This window comes from Sciurus vulgaris, assembly GCF_902686455.1.
Source record: "Sciurus vulgaris genome assembly, chromosome: 8".
NCBI lineage: Eukaryota > Metazoa > Chordata > Mammalia > Rodentia > Sciuridae > Sciurus > Sciurus vulgaris.
Genome location: NC_136468.1, coordinates 36,719,141 through 36,741,069, shown reverse-complemented (window position 1 = coordinate 36,741,069; position 21,929 = coordinate 36,719,141). Strand labels below are relative to the sequence as shown.

General features: G+C 39.0%; 1 protein-coding gene across 1 annotated transcript in view; it reads left to right on the top strand.

Annotated features, from left to right (window-relative positions):
• Positions 1–21,929, top strand: part of MET (MET proto-oncogene, receptor tyrosine kinase) — a 110,827-nt gene that overhangs the window by 46,704 nt on the left and 42,194 nt on the right. The window contains exons 3-5 of the mRNA XM_079150518.1: positions 6,262–6,453; positions 16,599–16,733; positions 17,489–17,656. Coding sequence (XP_079006644.1) covers positions 6,262–6,453; positions 16,599–16,733; positions 17,489–17,656 — 495 coding nt within the window. The remainder of the gene's footprint in view (positions 1–6,261; positions 6,454–16,598; positions 16,734–17,488; positions 17,657–21,929) is intronic.

The following is a 21,929-nucleotide window of genomic DNA, read 5'->3' as shown; positions in this document are numbered from 1 at the left end:
GATCATTCTTCTTTTATATCAGAGCCTTAAGCCATCCTTCGAGTGTGATTTTGTCTCAGAGATGCTGTAGGAACCTGTGAATAATAAGTATGATGCTGTGAAAAGAATATAAGACTGGAACTAGAATTCAGTCTCTTATACATACTGGCTCAACACTCTGAACCTTGGTTTCTTCATCTGTAGAATTATGATGATCCTAACAAACCCAAATCACAGATGTGTTGAGAGGATCAAATGAGATCAGGTACTTTGAAAACCATAATCTACTATACCAATGTTATTTTATTATTGGGAGCTCAACCAGGAGAATGTTTCAAAACTGCTTAGAACATCAAGAACTTGGGAAGGGGAAGCTCTTGGTAGGCTCACTCCACCTCCTCATTTCCTATTAATTTATTTTTTTATTTTACTATGATTTGCTTTATTTATATATAAAAGAATTATGGACTATATATGCACACATATATGTATGTATGTGTTGCATGAAAAGTAAAACCAGTACCCATGCATTTACCACCAAACTTAAGAAAGAAAACACTCCAATGCCTTTGTCACTATATCCTTTTCCCTGTGCAATAAAACATCACCTCTGTCATTCAAAAGACCTATCAAGAGAGATTTTAGGAGAATGCATCTTCAGTTTTACATGAGCAAGAAATGGGTGCCAATGACTAGTGGTAAGTGGAACATCCGCTGCCAGAGCAATGCAGGAATCCAGGACTCTGAAGGGTCTTGGTCAGGATAACCACTCTGAGATCCATCTGGGTCCCAGATGGCACTTTGACCTTGAGCCTTAAAAAAATAAAAATAAAAAACAAAACACATGGAGACAGGTTTGAATGCTATTCTAAGAAGTTTGGATATCCCTTGGGGCCTTGGGGAAGCAACTAAGATTTTGAAAAAGGGAAGGATAGTTCATGACAGCTGCAGGGCAGAAAAGATAATAGACAAAAAAGCCAGTGAAGAAACACCTATCCTGGGCCGGGGCATAGGATGGCTGGGACCTGCCCAGGAGCAACACTGGACAGAGTTCAACAGGCCTTCCCAAGTGGTTGGAGTGGGAAATGCTAGAGAAAGAGTTGGTGATGAATGAAATTCCAAAGTTACCTGAATGCACCCATAGACGTGTTCATTAATCAGAACAGGTAACAAGGAGAGCTAGAATTGAGAGCCACACTGATTAGTACAGCCCAAAATGTGAGCGATTATCTCTCTGCCGTTAGCCAAAAAATAATGATTAATTTCAGCCTTAAGATAAGAACTGGTATAAAATGATTTTTTATTTGTTTGTTTGTTTGCTTAATGCTGGAAATAGAACCCAGGCCCTTGCACATGCTAGGCCAGCACCCTACTACTGAGCTACAACCCCCCGCCCCTGGTATAAGATAATCTTGAAGGTTTTTTCCATTTTCAAGTTCTGCAAATCTCAGAACATTGCCCAGAAAACAATAACAAAAGGTCATAAATTTGAGAATCAGAGAGAACTGTATTCTGATGCCTGTTCCAGTATGAGCTGTGCACTGTTGGAGAGCCCTCAGCCGCCCGAGTGTGTAAAACCTCACAGGGCTGCTGTGAGTCGTGTGTGAAAATGCCCAGCTCAGTGCTTGGCACTCTGCATGCAGGGTAAAGACTGATTTCCTCCCTCCCTTCCTTCCTTCCTTCCGTCTTCCTCCCTTTGTTAGTATGGGGAGAGTCATTTTGGCTCCCTCCTGCTGCTGGTGTGAAACCTCTGTAGATTCCTACAGTTCCCAAAGCAGCTCTTATCCCAGAGAGCTGCCTCCTGCCAGCTATGCTCACTCTTACACAACCTGGCTTTGAAGGAAGCACACGTAGCTAGGAGACCCCAGCAGCAGTTGAGTAGTTCCTTTTCCTACTGGGCCCCAGGAACTGTGTGTAAAGTGCTGACATTAAACAATCCCATCTTCCCTGAACAAGGGAGCAGCTATCACATTCTCTTGTTATCTTTAAGGGACAGTGAGTCAGGCTGAGAGTGAGTCGCATTTGCACACTGCTATACCTTTACAATGTGAGAGCTTCAATCAAGGCTCCCTGTTAAAACTCAAGGACAGCATGCAGCTCTCTAAGCCAGTTCCTGCCATCGTGACCCCAGTCCTTGAGTTGATCAGGATTCTCAGCAGGAAGAGACAAGGACAGCCCCCTCTTCTGCAACTAATGCTAGAATGTTACTTTTTCTTAGACACTAGTGCTCCCAAAAGTCCCCTGCAGATCTCTGCTATGGGGAAATGAAAAAGAAAAAGGTCAGATCCCCTGGCTTGTGAAATTTGAATGCCACTTGTACCTGAAACATGTTTGTTTTTTGGCTCCAATTGCACAATTTTTCAAGATTAAGAGATTCTGTAGATGCTATTCCAACATTGTGCAATGTCTCCAGGAATTTTGTTAGTGGGCAATAGAGCATAACTCAATCCTGTCAATCCTTGAAGTGGTACTATTTGGGGACCTCTCTATTTCCTGAAGGAAAGCCTTGAAGTGCACAATATAAATATTGCATTAACTCTGCTGCAGAGTTGTGTGGAAACAGGTGTGTAGAAGTTAAAGCCCTGATTGTATTGCTCTCTCTTTCCATTTACAAAAGATCCCCAAGTTCCTGAGGGTTTGCACACACTGAGGTGTTCTTAGAGATCTTCTTGCCTCCATTCCCCTGCTCCCCATCAGCAAGGCAGACCACAAAGCAAACTGGGTAGGAGGTGGATCTCTGCTGGCTTTGCAGATGTATTTATTTCTCAGCAGATGTCATTAAAAACCTACTCTGTGTTAGGCATGGTTCAGGGCACATGGATACAAAGGATAAGACAGTTCTGTCCTCCTGTTGATAGAAGGCTGCCAATCATTTATGATCAAAGAGAAGTCCGTACACAGCAAATTGTTTTTATATCCCAGTGAATTCAACAGCTCAAGTAGCACCATACCTCAGGGCAAGTTTGAGACTTTTAAAGTTCCCAGGATGCCACCTAGACATAAAGAAAGACAATAACCATTAACAAAAGAAGGAACAAAACAGTCACAGAAGCCTGGTGCTGAAGATCAGTGGCCTCAGTAATGGAACACTTCTGATGGCCTTAGCTTTGAAATTGGTCTTTGCTCCTTTAAGCAACTTCTCTTGGCTATTTCTACCTCTGCATAATGGACAGTTGATCACCAATAGAAACTTAATTATCAATTAATCGATTGCTATTGAGTTGCCAGTATTTCATCCCAGTTATCTGCTACTCCTCAGAGTAATCTATAATATTTTAGTAAAGAAAAGCTTCTAATTAAATAGTGAAATAGCATTCATTAATACAGCAAAATAAATGTCTAGAACTAAAACATTATAATTTCAAGAGTCAGTAGTTTTGTACCTCTAAGACTCTATTTGATAATTTATAGCCATTTAAAATGAAGATATAATTGTTGATACATGAAATAGATCATTTTAGGTAGCTTTTAACCATAAAAGTCAATAGATGTAGGAACTTCCATTCTATGTGACAGATGGTTGACCTTAAGGAGTAAGGTCATCATTCAGAAGAATAAACTATTTCGTTTGTTCTCAAATATACATTGATTGAAATATGCTATGACCATTTTCTGATTGTTATAATAGGATAATCATAGAGAATTTCTAACAGCATTCATTTTCCTGGATTGGTGGCTACATACAGTGATGTATAAAAATGGACTTTCTGTTTGTTCCGAGGTCCTCCTTTTCTTTAATACTTCTTCCTGTCGTCATTATTTGCCCCAGATTCACTAATTCCTAGCTGTCTCATCAGGACAGTCAGGAGTCCTGAAACGTGTGTTTTTTAGCTCCAATTGCATAATTTTTCAAGATTAAGAGATTCTATTTGTCCCTCATAAACTCTTAACTACCCCTAGCCCAGAAAAAGAATGGCTTAAATAATACTGGCCCATGTCTCCACACCCACCCCCATCTACCTATAATTGATTCACTTATTTGTTCATTCTTTCAGTCAATATTTACTAGCTGCCTGCTATATGTGCTATTTAGTTGCTACCAGCAGTACAGTGGTGAAAGAGCAGGTCTCCGATTGCAGAGAACCATCACAGGAGAAGTCTCACATTGTCTTACAATCACATAAGAAAATGTGAAATGGCAGCTATAGCTCTCTTACAGCTATGCTTATGCTGTCTATGATGCTTAGGTAAAAGGTATTGTGAGAATCTCTAATATGAGCACTGGATTTTGATATTGGCATCAGGGCAGGCGTGCTGAGGGAATGATGATAAGCTAAGGTCTGAAGGAGGTATGGGAGTTCACAAGGTGAATGGAGGTAGAGGCAGAATTCCAGGCAGAGGAGACAGCCTAGGCTAAAGCTCTTAATGGGAGGACACCTGGGGAAATGAAGGAAGGTCCTCTGGTGCACAGAGAGCACAGACCTGGAGAAGCTGGGTGGAGGCCAGATAATTGATACCACATCCAGCATGTCAAAAATGTTTTCTTAGGACTGGGGAGATAGCTCAGCTGGTAGGGTGCTTGCCTCACAAGCACAAGGCCCTGAGTTCGATCCCCAGTACCGCAAAAAAAAAAAAAAAAAAAAAAAAAAAAAAAAAAAAGTTTTCTTTTAACTTATGAGCAATGGAGAAGCTTTAAGTGTTTTGGACAGAGAGGGACATGGTCAGATTCCCATTTTTAAAAGAAGCCTATTGCAGTGTGGAGAAGAGATCACCTGACGAGGGTGATGGTGGGTTTGGTAGGTCTAGTTGGCAAGCCACTAGCAGTCCCAGAAAAGGATGGATGACTAGGATGAAGAGGGTGATGGTGGAGATAGAAAAGCCCAGGCAGGTTCAGGAGCTATTTAGAAGTGAAATTAATGGGAATTGAAGATGAACTCCATGTTGGGGGAGGCTAGATAAAAAGGGAGGAATTAGGGATGGCAAATAGGTTTCCGACTTGTGTTCCTTGAAGGATTCACTGGGGTGAGTAATATATAATCAGGAGTATTATATAAGTGGAGTATTAGTTATGTTGAGACTGAAGTCTCTGAGACATGAGAGTGGAGATACAAAAGCATGTGTCCATGAATAATAAACAGGTGCCTGAATGATAGACATCACACAAGAAACATAAATTGCCAGGACTGAGACTGAAAAGTAGAGAAACAGCCCTTGGATGGAGCCTTGGGAAACCCTGACATCGGCAGCCAGGTGCAGATGATCCTGCAAAGGCGACAGTACTACAGTCTGAGTCCCTGGGGCTGGGATTTGGTGGTGATTCAGTGGCAACTCATGTGCTTAGCATGCACAAGGACCTGGGTGCAATCCCCAGCACCACTAAATTAAAAACAAAAACAAACAACAACAGCAACAACAACAACAAAAAGAGACTGAAGCAGAAGGAAGGATCTTCTCAGTGTTTAATTGTCACATACTGCTGAACAACATTTTAAAAGGTCCTTCCACTTGAGGTTGAATCTAAAAGATAGCAGATTGAAAGTTGTCTTCATAAGCTAGTTACTGATACATTTAATGCACAGCTCATTTTTTTTTAAACTTTTACCCAGTGATGACTCACCCAGGAGATGTTGTCTATTTGCTGAGTTCTGTTTTAACAGATTTATATAAATTAGTGCATTTAGTCTTTGCAACAGTTCCGTAAGCTAGGTACTATTTCTGTAATACTCTATGTTTTACACACAGGGAATGAAACAGATGATGTGAATTTCTGAACACAGAGAGATTGTAGGAATTACATAAAGCACATAAGCATCTGAGACCAGGATTTGATGCAAGCACTTGGGTCTATTTTCTGCTACTTTCCCATGAATTATTTCCTAACCACCACTCCTGACCACCTCTGCCCAAAAATGCACAGAGGCACACATTTTAGAATGTAATATCATAGTATGACTCTAGCATCTATTATTATCAGCTGCAATTCTTCTCATAGGACTCGCCTGCTAGAAGCATTACCTTTATGTCAAGGGTTGAGACATTTGTTTTTCTTTTAATGGCATCTGCTAAGTTCCTTCATTACACTTGCACATATCCAACCACTGTGCGAACTAAGAAGGTAAGGTTGCCTCCGGTTTTCAAGTCTGTGTATACACAAACCGTGCCTAGTCAAATAGGAGCTATTTTGGTCCCTAGAAATATTTATGCCAATGTGGGACCATTTGCCTACTTGCACTGTTATCTTTGCTGTTCCCTACCAGGCTCTGAAAAGACACACTGAGAAGTTTCTTACCGGCTTGTTCACATCTGCACTGGCATTAATTCAATAACCATATTTTATTCCAGATGCTCCTGAGAAATTCATCAGGCTGTGAAGTGCGCAGTGATGAATATCGAACAGAGTTTACCACGCCTTTGCCACGCATTGACTTATTCATGGGCCAATTCAACCAAGTGCTCTTAACATCTATATCTACCTTCATTAAAGGAAATCTCACCATTGCTAATCTTGGAACGTCAGAGGGTCGCTTCATGCAGGTAAGGGCTTTCGGAGAGTGTCTCTGTTTTATTTGATATTATGCAATTAATTTGTTTTTGTTTTTGCAGTAAGGTATTTGCAAATACTGTAAAGTGCAATTCACAGCAGATACTCATGACATAGGCCAAAAGCCAAACAAAGAAGTCTCATCCACTTTTCATGAAGTGTATGGCCTAGTTTTAAGTTTTTGAAGCTTTCACTTTGAATATGGTTGCTTTAATTTTCATGTCTGGAATGGTTTGGGTTTTTTTTTTTTTTTTTTCCATTCATAACTTCTATCACATGATTGGAAAGTAAAAATGAAACAATTAAAGCACTTCCAGGCGATGTTTTCCTATTCCAAGGGAAACTGTGGATCAAAGGAGAGCTATTGTGTGAACTGTGTGTCTCCATGAGAAGAAACATTCACATCATTGAGAAGTATTGGCAGGAGTTGGGAAGACACACTATCATCAAAATCCCATTGTAACTGAGGAGCTCTTGATTCTGCAAAATGGTGGGATCAGACAGAAAGAAGTTAAAACACTTTAAAAAAAAAAAAAAACGGGTTTTATTAGGAAATGCTTTTAATGACTAGCAACAGTATTTCCAGACAATAAAAGTTCACATTTCAGGCTTGATTGAAGTCACCGTGTTTCCTAGCTACAAAAATCATAGCACTCTCCAGAAATTAAAATGCTCTAGTGTTGGATTTGTTTTACCGCTTTAATAATTACTGGTGCTTTCAACATGTGTTCATGAATGCAAAATGACAATGACATCTATGGAAATGTTGAAGTTCTATGAACACTAGAAATTTCTTGTAAAGGGAGATGCTTACTTCACAATCGTCTGATAGAGTTTTCATCAAACAAATGACTTCTAGTAAATCGAGGACGATGAGGTCTTCTTATGACTTGCCCATCTCTACATCCTATGTCTGTATTTCTTTATAAAACTTACTTTTAAAAATTACTACAATCTTCATAACAGTCTAGATATTGGTCACTGCCACATTTTAAGGACTATAAATCATGTTTCTCTAGTACTCATGGCATAACGGAATGTTTTCAAAGTCATACAGCATGTAAATAAAACTTTGCTAGGTCAAAACTAATTATATAGAATCTGTGATCTCTATGTCCCCATGACATCTCTCCTCCTGAGCCTCACATTCCTCCCTCTCCTCCCTCTAGCCCATTCCATTGTGCTCATTTAACCACCTCGCCCATCAAGACTATTTAATTCTAGTCTTAACTTCTCAAAATCTGAAAGAAGGAGGCCCAGGCCTCCCACACGGACAGACATGCACTTAACACATTTGAATATAGTTGTATCTATTATCCTTATAACATGGGTATCGTTATTTTGTATTTATATGTGTTTTTAGTTTATGTTGATGGTAGTCTAAAAAGTTTCAAAGAATTTGAAGGTACAGGAGAAAACCTGGCATCTGATGAATTTCTTATGTGTTCTTTCTCTCCCTTTATCTTAATTTGTTTTTATTTTTTCTAAATTGTTCATTATCTCACCAATTCACATTAATATTAATAAGCTTTCTCTAGCCATTTTAGGTCTGACTTTTTTTTTTAACATCAAAAACTTCCTGATGTGTTTCCAGTTGCTAAAGTTCTAATAAAGTCCCATTTTAAATGGGTTGCTTTAATAACAGAGTCCACACAAGCCAAGGGATGTGTCTTGTGTCAGTCTCATAACAGAAATGCTATGGCAAATGATTTCATCTTGTCTCCTAGCATGTTATAAAAGAAGCTATCTTATGCCATTAATTGCATACAACACAGAACATGAAAATAATAGATTTTTATTTTATTAAAAGTACTAGAGTCACTGATTTTTGTAAACAGGTGCCTTTTAGTCATTGACTGAGCTTTACTAGGCAAATGAGGGAAGCAAAGGAAACAGAACCTGCCCTTAAAGAACTCAAATTTTCGTAAAGGAGATAAAAACATTTTCCAGTTAACAATAGTATCTACAAAGGACCCACAGAGGATTTATTCCTCTGACATTTGCCCAGGAGATTTCCACTGCATTAAATTTTATATAAATAAACTGAAAGCACTTGAAAAATCAGTCAGTCAACATTACTGAAATCCAGTTTGTTTACAGCAAATAATGGTGGGGGGATGGGTTAAGGGTGGAGGAAGATCTGGGACCTTCTAGCCAGATCTATTACTGCCTACCTACCAAGTTCTGTAAATGTTTTGACTGGGCTAAGAGGCTAAACCTGTGGCTTGCCTAAGTTATACAACTCAACTTTTAATAAATACTATGGAGTTTCTGTTACAAAATAGAATGAACTTTTTTTTTCCCTCTAAAGACAGCTGCCACACATGAAAAGGAACAGAAAAATAATTTTACTTCCTTCCTACCCTGAAGCCTAATGGCAAAGTTGCTTTGCAAATTTTTTTCTCCCGAGAGTTTGCAGCTGTTTCTGCCCTTCCTATTGTGCTTGTGTTCAGCTCAGGCTGGGAACACAAGCTACAGCCCCAGCTGTTGGGTGCAAAGTGAATCAGGTATTTCACAGTGGTTATTTGATTTAAAAGAATTATATTGTTTAGCTAACAATAGTACATGCAGGGCAAGAGAAGACGTTTCTGACATGTTCCTGACATTTCATCATGTGTAACTTACACAGGTGCAGTTATGTCTAAATACACTGATGTCTACATGTGCAGTCTCTATATCTGTAGAGCCATGTCAGTATAAATTTCAAAAACAGTTTTTATTTGTATGATCACTCTCTTGGGATGCTTTGAAGTAAAATAATATGATAAGCAATGTTTGAGGTGGTCTAAGTAAGCAGTGAGAACGGGCCTTACAAATTGAGAGGACGGAGTACAGTAAAGAACAAGACTGAGCAACCTTATTACAGTGTACGTGGCTACGTGGGAGAGGGAAGCAGGATTCTCATGAAGATCACAGGACTAATCACAGGGATTGCCCACGTCTCCCCTTCTGAGCTCCTCGTCTAATCTACATCCAAAACAATGCTTGCTTGATTTTTTTTCAACAGCACTTGTATAAGGCCTTTAATCTCTAAATGCAAAGCACTGCTATTAAAATATTTGTGCATGACTGTCAGACCAGGGAGTGAGTGGATCAGGAGGGGGCGGGTGTGGAAGGCCCTTCCAAGACTTATTTCAAGTTCTGTTCCACATATATTCACAGGGCACTGCACTGTGGCTGCTAACTCTGGCTGCCACCTGGGCACTGATGTAGCTGCTATTTGGCTCGTTGGTACCATCCTGCTTTCCCCTCTCCCTAATTCTGTTACCCCTGCTGCTCTTACCACTCATCATTCTCTTTCTCTGCTGTTCTTAACTGAACTAGTCAGATCTCAAGCAAGAAACTTAAAGAGTTTAAGGATCGCTCCAAAAGATACCCCTAGCTCCTGATCATCACTTATGACCATTACTTAAAGGATTATGCTAGTAATCAGTGAACTTGCAAATAATTACTCACTTCCAGGAAGCAGAATCAATTCATCTATTGACCTCTTTAAATTCCTTCAGTTCCTGGGCCACCATCACACTGTGTCAGTACTTTGCCTTTGAAGCCTGGTTCTGGTTATCACATTTGGAATTACTGCTCTTTTAGAATTTGTAGACACAGATCATCAATTCAGCAATGCTGTAATACAGAGACATGGCCGAATGAGGCTTAAACTCAAACACCATTTCTCTTTAAGGATTGTTAATTTATCCATCTCTTTTATAAAATACTTAGATAAAAATATCATCTGCCTTTTTAAAAATGTGTACATCATTGACTTAGTTATATCCCTAAGGAATACTAGTATTGGGCTATTTCTCTAGAAGAAACTATGCTCCTGAGTTCTGAAATTTCTTTCGTGCCAAAAAGAGAACTTATAAATAATAATTTCAGGGTTATGTTCATAACTAAAAATTAAGTCTAGTTCATGTACAGGCTCCTCAAATGAATTAATATATGCTCTTGAAGGATATATATTTTATACTCTATTACATACACAGAAATTTAAAACATCACATATATTTGCAACATTAGGAAAATGAAAGGCTTTTGTTTGTTTTAGTTTGGGGTGCCAAGGAATAACTGGAATTTCTTGCATGGTTACCTTTTGGAAAGAACAGAAACACTGAAATATGTTTATCAGTAGTTTTTGAACTTTACTCAGTTCTAAATTTCAGAACTAGATATACTCTGTCGATAATAGCTAGCCCTATAGTCAATATATTTGAGATATTGACTGGAAATTATTTGTTATCTTAGAATTTTTATAAACTTCCTAATTTATTTGGTTTTTAACAAAATCAATCTGATACTGACTCATTTTGACTCATTTCAAAAAAATTGAAGCATATGTACTTTAGTATTGTAATAGTGAGGAAAATTGCTTTGCTCATTGGATATACCTTCACAGTAAAAGTGCTTGTAGAAGCACTCCTGCCCATTTACCAAAAGAGCAAAGAACAGGGTAAAAGCTCATGTAATTCAGCTTTCACCACCTGGTACTTTCTTTTACCATTTTTAATTCTGTGTTTTCAATACCAGTCAACAATTTCTATTCTTATGTTCCACTTTTTTTCTATTTCACAAAACTAGATATTTGCCTTGATTCTGATTTCTTTCCAAGTAAAAACCAATTTCTATCACATACCAAAGAAGATAGTAAACTTTAAGCAGATAAAGAAGCAGGAGGCATTACAAGCCATACCTGGAATATACAGATTCAACTCCTGAAGGTTTTTTGAACTCTAAAACATTTCTAAACCCATGCCCTCATCAAGGCCTCAGCGGGCTTCTTGTGATTTCAGTCTGTTCATATCTGAAGGCAATAGATACACCTGGAGGACCCACTCTGTGCCAGACTCTGGTCTGTACTGGCAGCTAGCGGGAAGCAGACACTTCCTGAATGTGTTGGGTCATGTAACCCCATAGGGTCTGCATCTTCAGTAACTTTTCTTCTCTGAGACTCACATAATTTTGAAACTGATAATTTGCATCATCTGTCATGAAGAATGGAGTTTTGCTTATTCTTTAACACAAATCCTGTCTTCTTTTTAACTTTTGAATTAGAAATCAATCTAGGTGGTATCAAAGCTCCTGTTCAGCTTTACTTATCTTGAAATAGAACTGTACGTTTTCATTTCTTATATAAGGAAAATTTACTTTGATCTTCAATAGATTTCATGAAGTCCTCTTGGTTGCATTTTAATCTGCGTTTAATATGACTGAACCATTTACCATGTTGCTTGATCATGTTGGATGATTATGTGAAGAAGAAATGCATTATGTGTTTTATAAAAGTATGCCATTCAGTTCAAATGTACCAAGGACCACTGAGTCGTCACACCCACAACATGTACACATAAAGTTGAATCCCAGACCAGTGTCTCCTTGGAGAACTATGATATGGACGAAAATTCCAATAGTTACTCAAGTCTCTCCAAGAATACTAAGGGATCCAAAATAGTCTTAGTCTACAGCAAGTCTGATTAAACCTCCTATCTGATTGTTCTCCGGTAGTTTTCAGGGGCCCCTCACTCTCCTTCAGGAGTATCACCCTTATTCACGCTATCCATCCCATCTCCCCTGCCACCTGCACTCCCTCTGCTTCACACCCTCCCATGGACACAACAACCCTTCCCCTGCTCTGCCACACACGGGTGCCCAGAGAGTGTGCTTCATCTCTCATTCTGATGATAATGAGCTGTGAAAATCCACTGTTCTTCCTTCCACCTGTTCCCTACCTCCAGCTTCCCTGGGACCCTGTTTCACAGAGGTCCAGCCTGACCATAAGGGAACGTTATGGAACCCTGAATAAGATGCTGAGCAAGGGAAGCCAAAACACTCATTCTAGAAGGAGAGGGTGAACCTCCAGAGGTAGACTTCCTCTTACTTAATTTAAGGAAATACTTGGCAGATGTACACAAACCAAAACCACAGTGAAGTACCACTTCACACTCTCTAGGATGACTCTAGTCAAGAAAATGGAAAATAACAAGAGTTGCTGAGGATGTGAAGAAATTAGAATTTGCTGGTGGGAATGCAGATGGTGCAGCCACCGTGGGAAATAGTTTGTAGTACCTTAAGAGGTCAAGCAAAGCCTTTACCATTGGGCTCAGCAATTCTATTCCTAGATGTACATACCCAAGAGAGATGAAAATGTATGTTCACACAAAAAGTTACACATGAATGTTCATAGCAGCATTATTCACAACAGCCAGAAAGTGGAAACAACCCAAAAGTCTATCGAGTGATGAATAAATTAATATAATGTGGTACATCCATAGGATGAAATGTTATTTGACAATAAAAAGGAGAATGAATGAACCTTGAAAATATTATGCTACATGGAAGGTAACAGACACAATGGGCCATATATTGTAGGATTTCGTTTGTGTGAAATATCCAGAATAAGAAAATTACATATGGAGATTTAAAGTAGGTAAGTGGTGTCAGGGTCCAGAGGTCTGGGGATTGGGAAGTGATGGCTGAGGGATACAGTATTTCTTTGGGGGATACTAAAAGTGTTCCAGAGTTGGTTGAGGTGTTGCTTGCAAAAATCTGTGAATATACTAAAAAGCACTGAACTGTCTACTTTAAAAGAAAGAAAAACTTTTGAGTAGACAATCACATACAAATATGTTGAATTATTTTCTTCATTCTTAAAGAAAATTAAGTAGAATTTAAGCCACTTAATTAAAAATAGAACTCCCTGTATATGGTAAGGAGATTTGTCTGGCCTTCATGTATTTGTAGAATCCCACACAAAATCATTTCGTTCAGGTTTACAAACTTGGGGGCCTAGGCACAGCAGTTTCATTTATCTATACATTTATTTCTTCCCCATGTCCTCTCACAAATAACTTATTGGGAGAGGTTATATGAGATCATAACCACAACTATTGAGTAAATTCAGGTTCTTCCCTTCCCCTGCCCCTCCCCAAAATACATTAGTCCTGTATGTTCAAGAACATTAAAGAAAAAGGTTTTGTTATCTAAATACTAAAGATTAGTCACGGACACAGTAGAATAATTGCCAGTCTCCTATTTCATAGTAATTGTTCTAAAATTGCCAAGTGATTTATCATAAGAATTAAATTTATATGCCAAACTCTGTTCTGTCCCTAGAAATATCTCCATGACAACAAAAAGAAACTCCTGAATTTTGCAAGCATTGCTTCAGGGATATTTTGAGAGTCGAAGTGGTTACTCAATTATTTAGAATTCTGGCAATAACAGAAAGTAAAGAATTAATGATAGAAAAAGCATTCTTGGCATTTTATAGCAGTAGACATGCCCATGGAGGAAGAGCTAATGATCAACTAGAAGCTATTTGCATATGTGGAACAACCTCTGCTCCACATTCCAAAGGATCATCCCTCTTTTCCACATGACTTCCTGCCTTCTCTTGTTTGTCCCATTTTCTACACCAAGCAATACTCATCCTAGTTCATGATTAAAAGCAGAGCTTTGATAGCTGAGCTAGTAACATTTCCTCTGTACTATCAAAAACTATCTAGATGCAGAGGCTTTCTCCTTAGACACACAAAACGTGTGCAGCCAAGATTACTAAAACAAGGAGTAACTGGCAAGGCAAATATGTTGTGAAAGTTGTTTTAGTGCCTCAACTCACCAGGGCTCTTGGGAGCTCAGAATTGAAGCTTTTTATTGGTATTTACTCTGGTGCGCCAAGAGTCTAGCAGTTTACTTAAGAGCAGGTCAAGCACACAGATTCTGGCTTAGATAAAGCTCCTTGGAAATCTGACTCTTGTACTTTCTAGCTGAAATTCTTTTGTATTTTCTATAAGACAAATAATAGTACCTACCTTGCAGATTAATTATGAGGCACCACTTAAATTTCTATTTAAAGCATTTAGCATAGGGCCTGGTTGGTTACCTGTTATGACAGTGACAAATATGTGGTGCTCTCCAGACAAAAATTCTTGACAGAAGGAAAACAAATCAATCAAAGTCCAGAGGTGCAAAAAGCTTTTTTATGAACAGAAAGAGAGAAGGTTAATACTTTCTGGGAAATGAATATATGCATGGCCTTCGGATTTGATAAAATCAAAGATGATGACCCTAGTCATTAAGAAGGGATTTCTTAATATAGATACAGAAAATGATTTTAAAGAGATTGAGAAGGTTAAATATGGAGTTACCATAAGTTCCAACAGTTCCACTCCTAACACATCATGGGACTGTGACAGCGCATCATTTCCAAGGACTCTGGTAGGGGATTGGTCTGAATAGCATGGAAGGAACCAGGAGGCAGACGCAGAATGCAGATCTCCATGGGAAGGTTCCTGCTGATGAATACTCTTTAGTGGAGTGGAAAGCATGGAATGACATGGAGAACAGAGTCAGAGTATTAAGACAGACTGGTGTTTTGTGTTATTTTTGTCTTATGCATGAGAAAAGGAGATTTCTTTTTTTTTCCCCCTTTATGGTTTGAAGTGATTGGCAACAACCCAGGAAATAGAGGGCAGGGGACAGGGAGAGTAGAAAAAAAAGGAGAGGTGTTGAGCACCAAAAGGGAGTTGAGATTGCAAAATGGTAACTGAAATCTTTGTAGTTGGGGATAGAGGCCTGGGAAGTCTGCTTGTAACCAGCCCTGGAGGGAGGGAGGACTGGTAATCGAACTTTGTTTCACTCTGCCTGAAAAGGTCACAAATACCTATTGGGCCCTAAAGTTAGGAAATAACAGTAGTTTCCATCCTTTTCCAACCTGACCAAGTGACCTTTGAGCCATCATTTAACTTCTGTGCAAACATAGCCACCCTACTTTAATGGAGATGTTTTGAAAGTATTGAGTGTTTGGACTAGAACAATGTTAGAGCAAAAATGTCACGTTCAACTCCAGGACTCTGTGTAAACTGGGGGAGTTTCTCTCACCAGTCCACTCTGTGGGAACAAATTAGGTACTTAGGAAATCTTCTTAATTGTTTCAATCTACTTGGCTCCTTTATTATGCTCAAGAAAAAAAATATATATATATTACTGTTCCCTAGAACATTTGTATGTTGTCTGTGTTTGTTAGAATACAAAACAATTAATTACTCCTCTCATTTTCATTCCTATTTTCTGAATGAGAGAGCAGTGGTAGAAAGAATGTTTCTTTAATCCTGATCTCACAGATGCCCTTGTGTGTCCCATGATTCCATACACACAGCAAGCAAATGCACTTTTGATGCAATGTAAAAGATTATTAGAGATGTCAGGCAATTTCACAGAGCAGATTTCAAGCCCAGAGCTGTGCTCCACCTCCTACACTCTCATATACATGCAAACGGATGGCCTACTTAAGAATGACGGAACCCCTAAACCCTCCTAAAATCTCTGTGCATTCAAGATGATCATTCTGATGTTATCGCAGTTATCGTTGATCACAGTCTGAACTTCATTATTGCTGGGTTTTAGGTTCAGAGCAGATGGAAATTATATAGTTGGAAAACATTTCAAATTATGAATATCTGAAAGCAAGAATGACACCAATCATCAAACCTTATTTCCCAGGCATTGTTAAAACAATCAGGCCTTATTATAAAGCTGGGACAAGAAATAGAACTTTTTTTATAATACAAGTAATAGCATATTGGGACCATGGTATATAAAAAAATACAGCACATCATTTCAAAGTAGCAGGGGACCTATTTTAACCTCAAAAGATCTATAAATCTGACTTAAGAGTAGCAAAGCTAAAACTAGCTCCAGGTTTCCAGACTCCTGTCCACTACTCTTACCATTACGTCAAGGGAAACTGCCCCATGGGAAGAATCAAGAGAATAGATTTAAAAATATCCAGGATCCTTGTAGTATGTGTGGTGTCTTCTTTCTGGGAAGAGTTTTGGCTCCTCCAGTTCCCAGTACAATTGTAAGGACTTGTGTGCAGGTGCTGGCTGATTGATTGGAAAATCTTCTTCCCTGTAAACCATTAAAAGATCATAGGCAAACGTCTGTCCTGGGGGTTCAGATGAATTGGCATCAAGGCAGGAGATTAGAAGATGTCGTACTGATTTATAGCAAGATGAACTGTTGGGTCTTTAGTTCACATACCCGTGTGTTCTCCTAATCTGTTATTATGATCATCATCTACATTTTCCACTTACATTTAAATATCTTGTTGGAATAAGGATGTTTCATTTTTCATTCCCAGGTTGTGGTTTCTCGAACAGTATCATCCACCCCCCATGTGAATTTTCGCCTGGATTCCCACCCTGTGTCCCCAGAAGTGATTGTGGAGCACCCATTAAACCAAAATGGCTACACCCTGGTTATCACTGGGAAAAAGGTGAGCCTTCCTCCCACAGGGAGTTTCCATGGATTTGGTTCTTCCTGAACGGATACTTCTAGCCAGCAGCATTCAATTTTTATAACTTCTATCTTCATCTTAGATTCCCATTTCCTCCATTAAGTTATTTCTTGGGTATTCCAGAGAACTTCTGAAATAAAGTTAATTTCATATCCAAAGAAGATTAGGCCTAAGGGAGGTCTTCTTCATAATAAGTACTTCTTCTTTAGTTTCTCAATGAGGAAAACAAATACAGAATGAGAAATACAGTCCTAATGGTAGAACTCCAGTGCAGGCAGATAAATCCTGGAAATGTACATTAGAATCTGATTCCAGCCAGTAATCTCTGTCCTCTAAGAGAAAGATGTGCATCCTGATATCAGAAAGATATGTAACCTTACTTAGAATTTCCAGGGGTTCAAGTGTTTCTTCCTGAAGGCTAAATTATAGTACTCCCTTGTTATTTTAAAATCATCTCAGACAGAGCCAAACCGCTAACATTACATTACAATGCTTATGTTCCTGAATATTAATGTTAACTTTTATTACATAGGTTCTAACAATAAAGGGAAGGAAGGAATTTGATTTTTAAAACATTTTAATCACTTAACCACTATTACCTGATTTGCACATTGGTGCTTGCTATTTCTAGTAGACTCCATAAAATAACATTTATATGTAGCTTTCGTGTATTCAGATTGTACTTAAACAACCAAAACACCTGTGGAAGCTCTTTCTATCCCTTTTCTTCACAGATCACCAAGATCCCATTGAATGGCTTGGGCTGTGGACATTTCCAGTCCTGCAGTCAGTGTCTCTCTGCCCCTCCTTTTGTGCAGTGTGGTTGGTGCCACGATCAATGTGTGCGATCAGACGAATGTCCCAGTGGGACTCAAGAGATCTGTCTGCCTACAGTCTATAAGGTAGGAATCTCTATCCGTTGACATGCAGGAGTTTTTTGGTAATTCCAAATCCAATTAATGAAAAAAAAATCAAAAGCTCAATTTACTAATTTAGCTGTGAGATATCAACCAAAGCACCATCTTCCTCCTGGCTTTATCCCTAGGGCAGTATTGGGGCACCCCCTGAGACCTGCAGTTAAAATGCTTGCTTCATATATACTAGGTTTTCTCCTTGGGCAGCTGCTGTTCCTTGTGCTATGTGCACAACAGAGTAGTAGCTGATGAGTAACATGGTTCCCCATTTCTTCATGCTGGGACCTGTTCCCTACTGAGTGGCGCACTCTGATTCCTCATTACCTACTTTATGCCAGGTGCCCAAACATAAACTTCCACCAAAAGAGACAGACCTGCTTATACCCCAGCACTCCAAGCTGAAGGAACTGTGCAAGCTGACAATCCCAGACATACTGGAGCAGACAGGACAAGTTTCTTCCTGTCTGAGGCATAAATAATAGAGGGTGACCTTATGTCAATCACAGATGAGGCTAGAGATGGTTTCTTACGTTGATATGGGAAGCAAGAAAAGGGTCGACATTCATGGTGTCTAGATGTCTTGTCTCAATGTGCCTGAATAAGAAGTATAGTTTCCACTGATGACTATACTGTTATCTATACTTCTATAAGCCGTTTCATCCTTTAATCACTCCAGAAACTTTTACTGAGTGCACACCACATGGAGGTCTCTCTTCTAGACACTGGGGATATACAGTCCAGAACAAGACAAAGGAGACTCCTGCTGTTAGAGAACTTAGCTTCTGGCAGTGAATATCAGCCATGACATTGCAGACACACTTTCTAACTCTGTCACTTTATTTGCTTAAGCCTATGTTTGGCACTATGAAAATTTCTTTGTCCAAATACATTTTACTTGAAAATACATAACTGGTAAGGACTCAATATATGTTTTCTCTGCCTGCATGTAGAACAGTTGGACTTCAGTAAATGGTTCTTGTGAAAGATTCAAGTTAAAGGTCTCGGTCACCTGGTTCAGGCTCAAGTAAACAAAGTGTGCGAGTCAGAACAAGAATGGCCCCCAAGCACATGGCTGTTTTCATTTAGTTACGGTTTGGGGCAAGATTTGCAGTGGTGACTGGGTTTTAAACCAAATCATTTTCTGTTAGGTGTGACACAACTGTCAGGCCTTAGCTTGATCAACTGGAGAATAAACTAAAAGAGAATAAGAAAAGAATTTTAATCTATACTGTAGTATTTATGTACATTTTTTTGTTGTGGTCCAGTATACTTTAAAAATCCACATGCAATTTTATACTTTTATAAACCTTGCAATTGCCTTGGCAATTTGAGACACTAGAAATTTGAACTCTTCATATTCCATGAAAGAGATACAGAGAGTGTGAGCGTGTGTTGTGTGTGTGCACACACTCACTTGCACAATTAAATCACAATTTTATTTCAGAAGTAACCAAGTTGCTGTTTTAAGTAATGAAAGCAGGTTGATAACCAGCACAAATAAAACATTTAATCTTGACCACTGTGCTACCTTTTAGTAATCCTGAAAGCCATATGGAAATGGTTGAAAACAGAGTAAACATTTTAGAATTTTCTGGAACCTGAGATTCTCATGTGTTCAAATCTCCCTCCTCTCTCACCTTCCCTAACTGCAGCACTCAGCAGTTTGTGATTTTAAAAGGTTGCATTGTATCATGCACAAGTCGGTGAGGCGTGGGCTGTACAGTTAGAAGCAAAACTGTGCAGCTGAGTCCATAAATCCCTTTCGGTTCATAGTTGTTAGGAAGATTTCATGCTGTGCTAGACCGTGACATTTAGCCTTCTCACTGCAAAAAATAAGATAAATTATTCATCTTTTTCTTATCTGTCTTAAACTCTACACGCTCAAAATCCAGATAATGTATAGAGTTTCACTTTCCAATACATGCATGTTAACCTGCTTTTCAAGGTACATGATGTTCAATGGCTGAATTTCTTTGCAATTCCAGATATGAGAGATTTCAGGATTGTAAGCCCTTTATTTGTTTCAAATGTGTCATCTGATCTTGTGCTTAAACAGCAATGGAAAATGCTTCAGAAAAGGAAAAGCACTTTCCCAATACATCCTGAATTTATCAGGATAAAACTGTCACATCTTCTAGAATTGAAGTCAATCCCAGAGAGACAATGAAACTGTTTATTAATTGATCAGAAGACTCAGATAAGAAGCAACAGCAGTATCTTCTGGTAGTTAGAGGGTGTGTAGGCAGTCAACTGCCACCAGCATGTTTGTGACTATTTTCCTGCTAAAGTAGAAAGGAGGTTTCCACTGTGAATTTTAATATTCAAGGCTTTTTAGAAGTTTTCTTAGATTTTATCTTAATGCATTTGAAAAGTATGATCATTTAAAATACTGTTGGAATGGGCCTACCAGTGGTATAGCCTCTCACCTGCAAGAGGAAGAGAGCTACTTTTGTGGCTCTGTCTCCCCTGTCCAGACAGATAGGCCACCCAGCCTCTGTGGCTTTATGCCGGACACTCATTTCCTGCCCAGGGAGTTTCTCTGCACTTCAGGATAGCTGAGTTTGCCAGCCCATTGTTGGATCTATCCAAGGGTGTGTGGTCCACGACTGCTTCCTTCCTCTTCCCCTGGAAGAATGAAGGTTCCCCCATAAGCTAAGGGGAAAATGCTTAGTCCAGAGAAAACACCAAATCTAGCTGGCCTTTCAAACTCTGAGGGTCTAGCAGAGGGTTGGTAATATCCATTTCTATTGCCAGGGCTCCAAATCAGTGTTTTCTCAAATCATCACCCAGTGCCTTCACCTTTCATAAAAGAGATGATGTGCCAGCACAGTGGCCCACACCTGTAATTCCAGCAACTCTGGAGGCTGAAACAGCAGGAGTGCAGGTTCAAATTCAAGGCCCAGCCTTGGCAACTTAGGAAGACCCTCTCTCAAAATCAAATGTAAAAAGGGCTGAGGATATAGGATGTATCTCTGTGGTAGAGTACCCCTGTACCAAAAAAAAAAAAAAAAAGAAAGAAAGAAAAAGAAAAAAAGAGTGTGTCAAGTGACAGGCTTCAATTTTTACATAGAAATGGGGAATGTAGGCAGAGGGATGGGGCCAACATCAGTCTTGGGCAGCTGCTTTGGATGGGGAAGTCTCCTCATCCGAAATGGGAACAGCAGCTGTGTGACGGCCTCAGACTGAAGAGAGTCCTGAGAGGGTTGGATGTCGTATTTTCTCCTACTGGATTTCTAACATAATAATAAACGGATTTTTTTTCTTAGCAGTTCTGATTTGCTGGACATGGACGAGATAAATTTTTATGGAAGGCACAAGTGTGTAATGGATTTGTATGGGTAGAATGGCCATCATAAAAGCATTAAGCTAAGACTTTAAAGGGGTTTGGTAACAAGGGTTAAGTTAAGACTTTGGTTTGCAATTATTTACTTGGGAAGGATGGGAACGTTTGCAAATTTGAATTTTGCTAAAAAGTCCTCTCAATTGTAAGACTTGCACAAAAGTGGGCTTTAGCAAACATCTTTGCTGGGTTTGAGTTGCCTCTATCTTGGTGCTACGGTTTCCCACCATTGTACTTCACAGCACAATTTACAATATGTCCCCCCAAAAGAGCATTTCCTTTCTCAATTGTCACAAAGCTGCCCAAGAAAAGCTTATTTTTAACTTGCAAATGTGTTTTGTTTAACTAGTTTTAACCTAAGAACTGTTGTCTTGCAAACTTCATAAGCACCAAGTGCTATCTTATATCATGCTTGCCAACATTTTAGTAATAAATCCAAATTTCACTCTTAACACACCAAAAATGAGCCTATATGGACACAATGAACCTGTTATTTACTGACCATAGAACATGACATGAGGAAAAAAAAATCTTGAAAATGAGATGTAAAATAACACCAATGAAGATAATTAGGAAAAATTTTACAATGTGGACTTTGGGGTTCCTTCCAGTTCTAGGTGTCTTTTTCATTTCTAACAGAAATAATGTACGTATTAAATATCACAGTTTTTAATAATACATTACGTATTTGCTGTACGTCAAATAGTGACCATTTCTGGAGAATAATGAAAAATCTAGAGTCTATAATAAATGTGGATTATCAGGCCTTAAGTAGATTCACTTATTTATTTGTTGGTGCCTGGGACGTAGGAGAAATAATGAATGAATGGGTGGCAGACATGAATACCATCAGTGTGTTGGATATTAGGGTAACTGACAGATGCAACTGTGCAGATGCTGGGTTCCAAAAGAAGTGTTTTT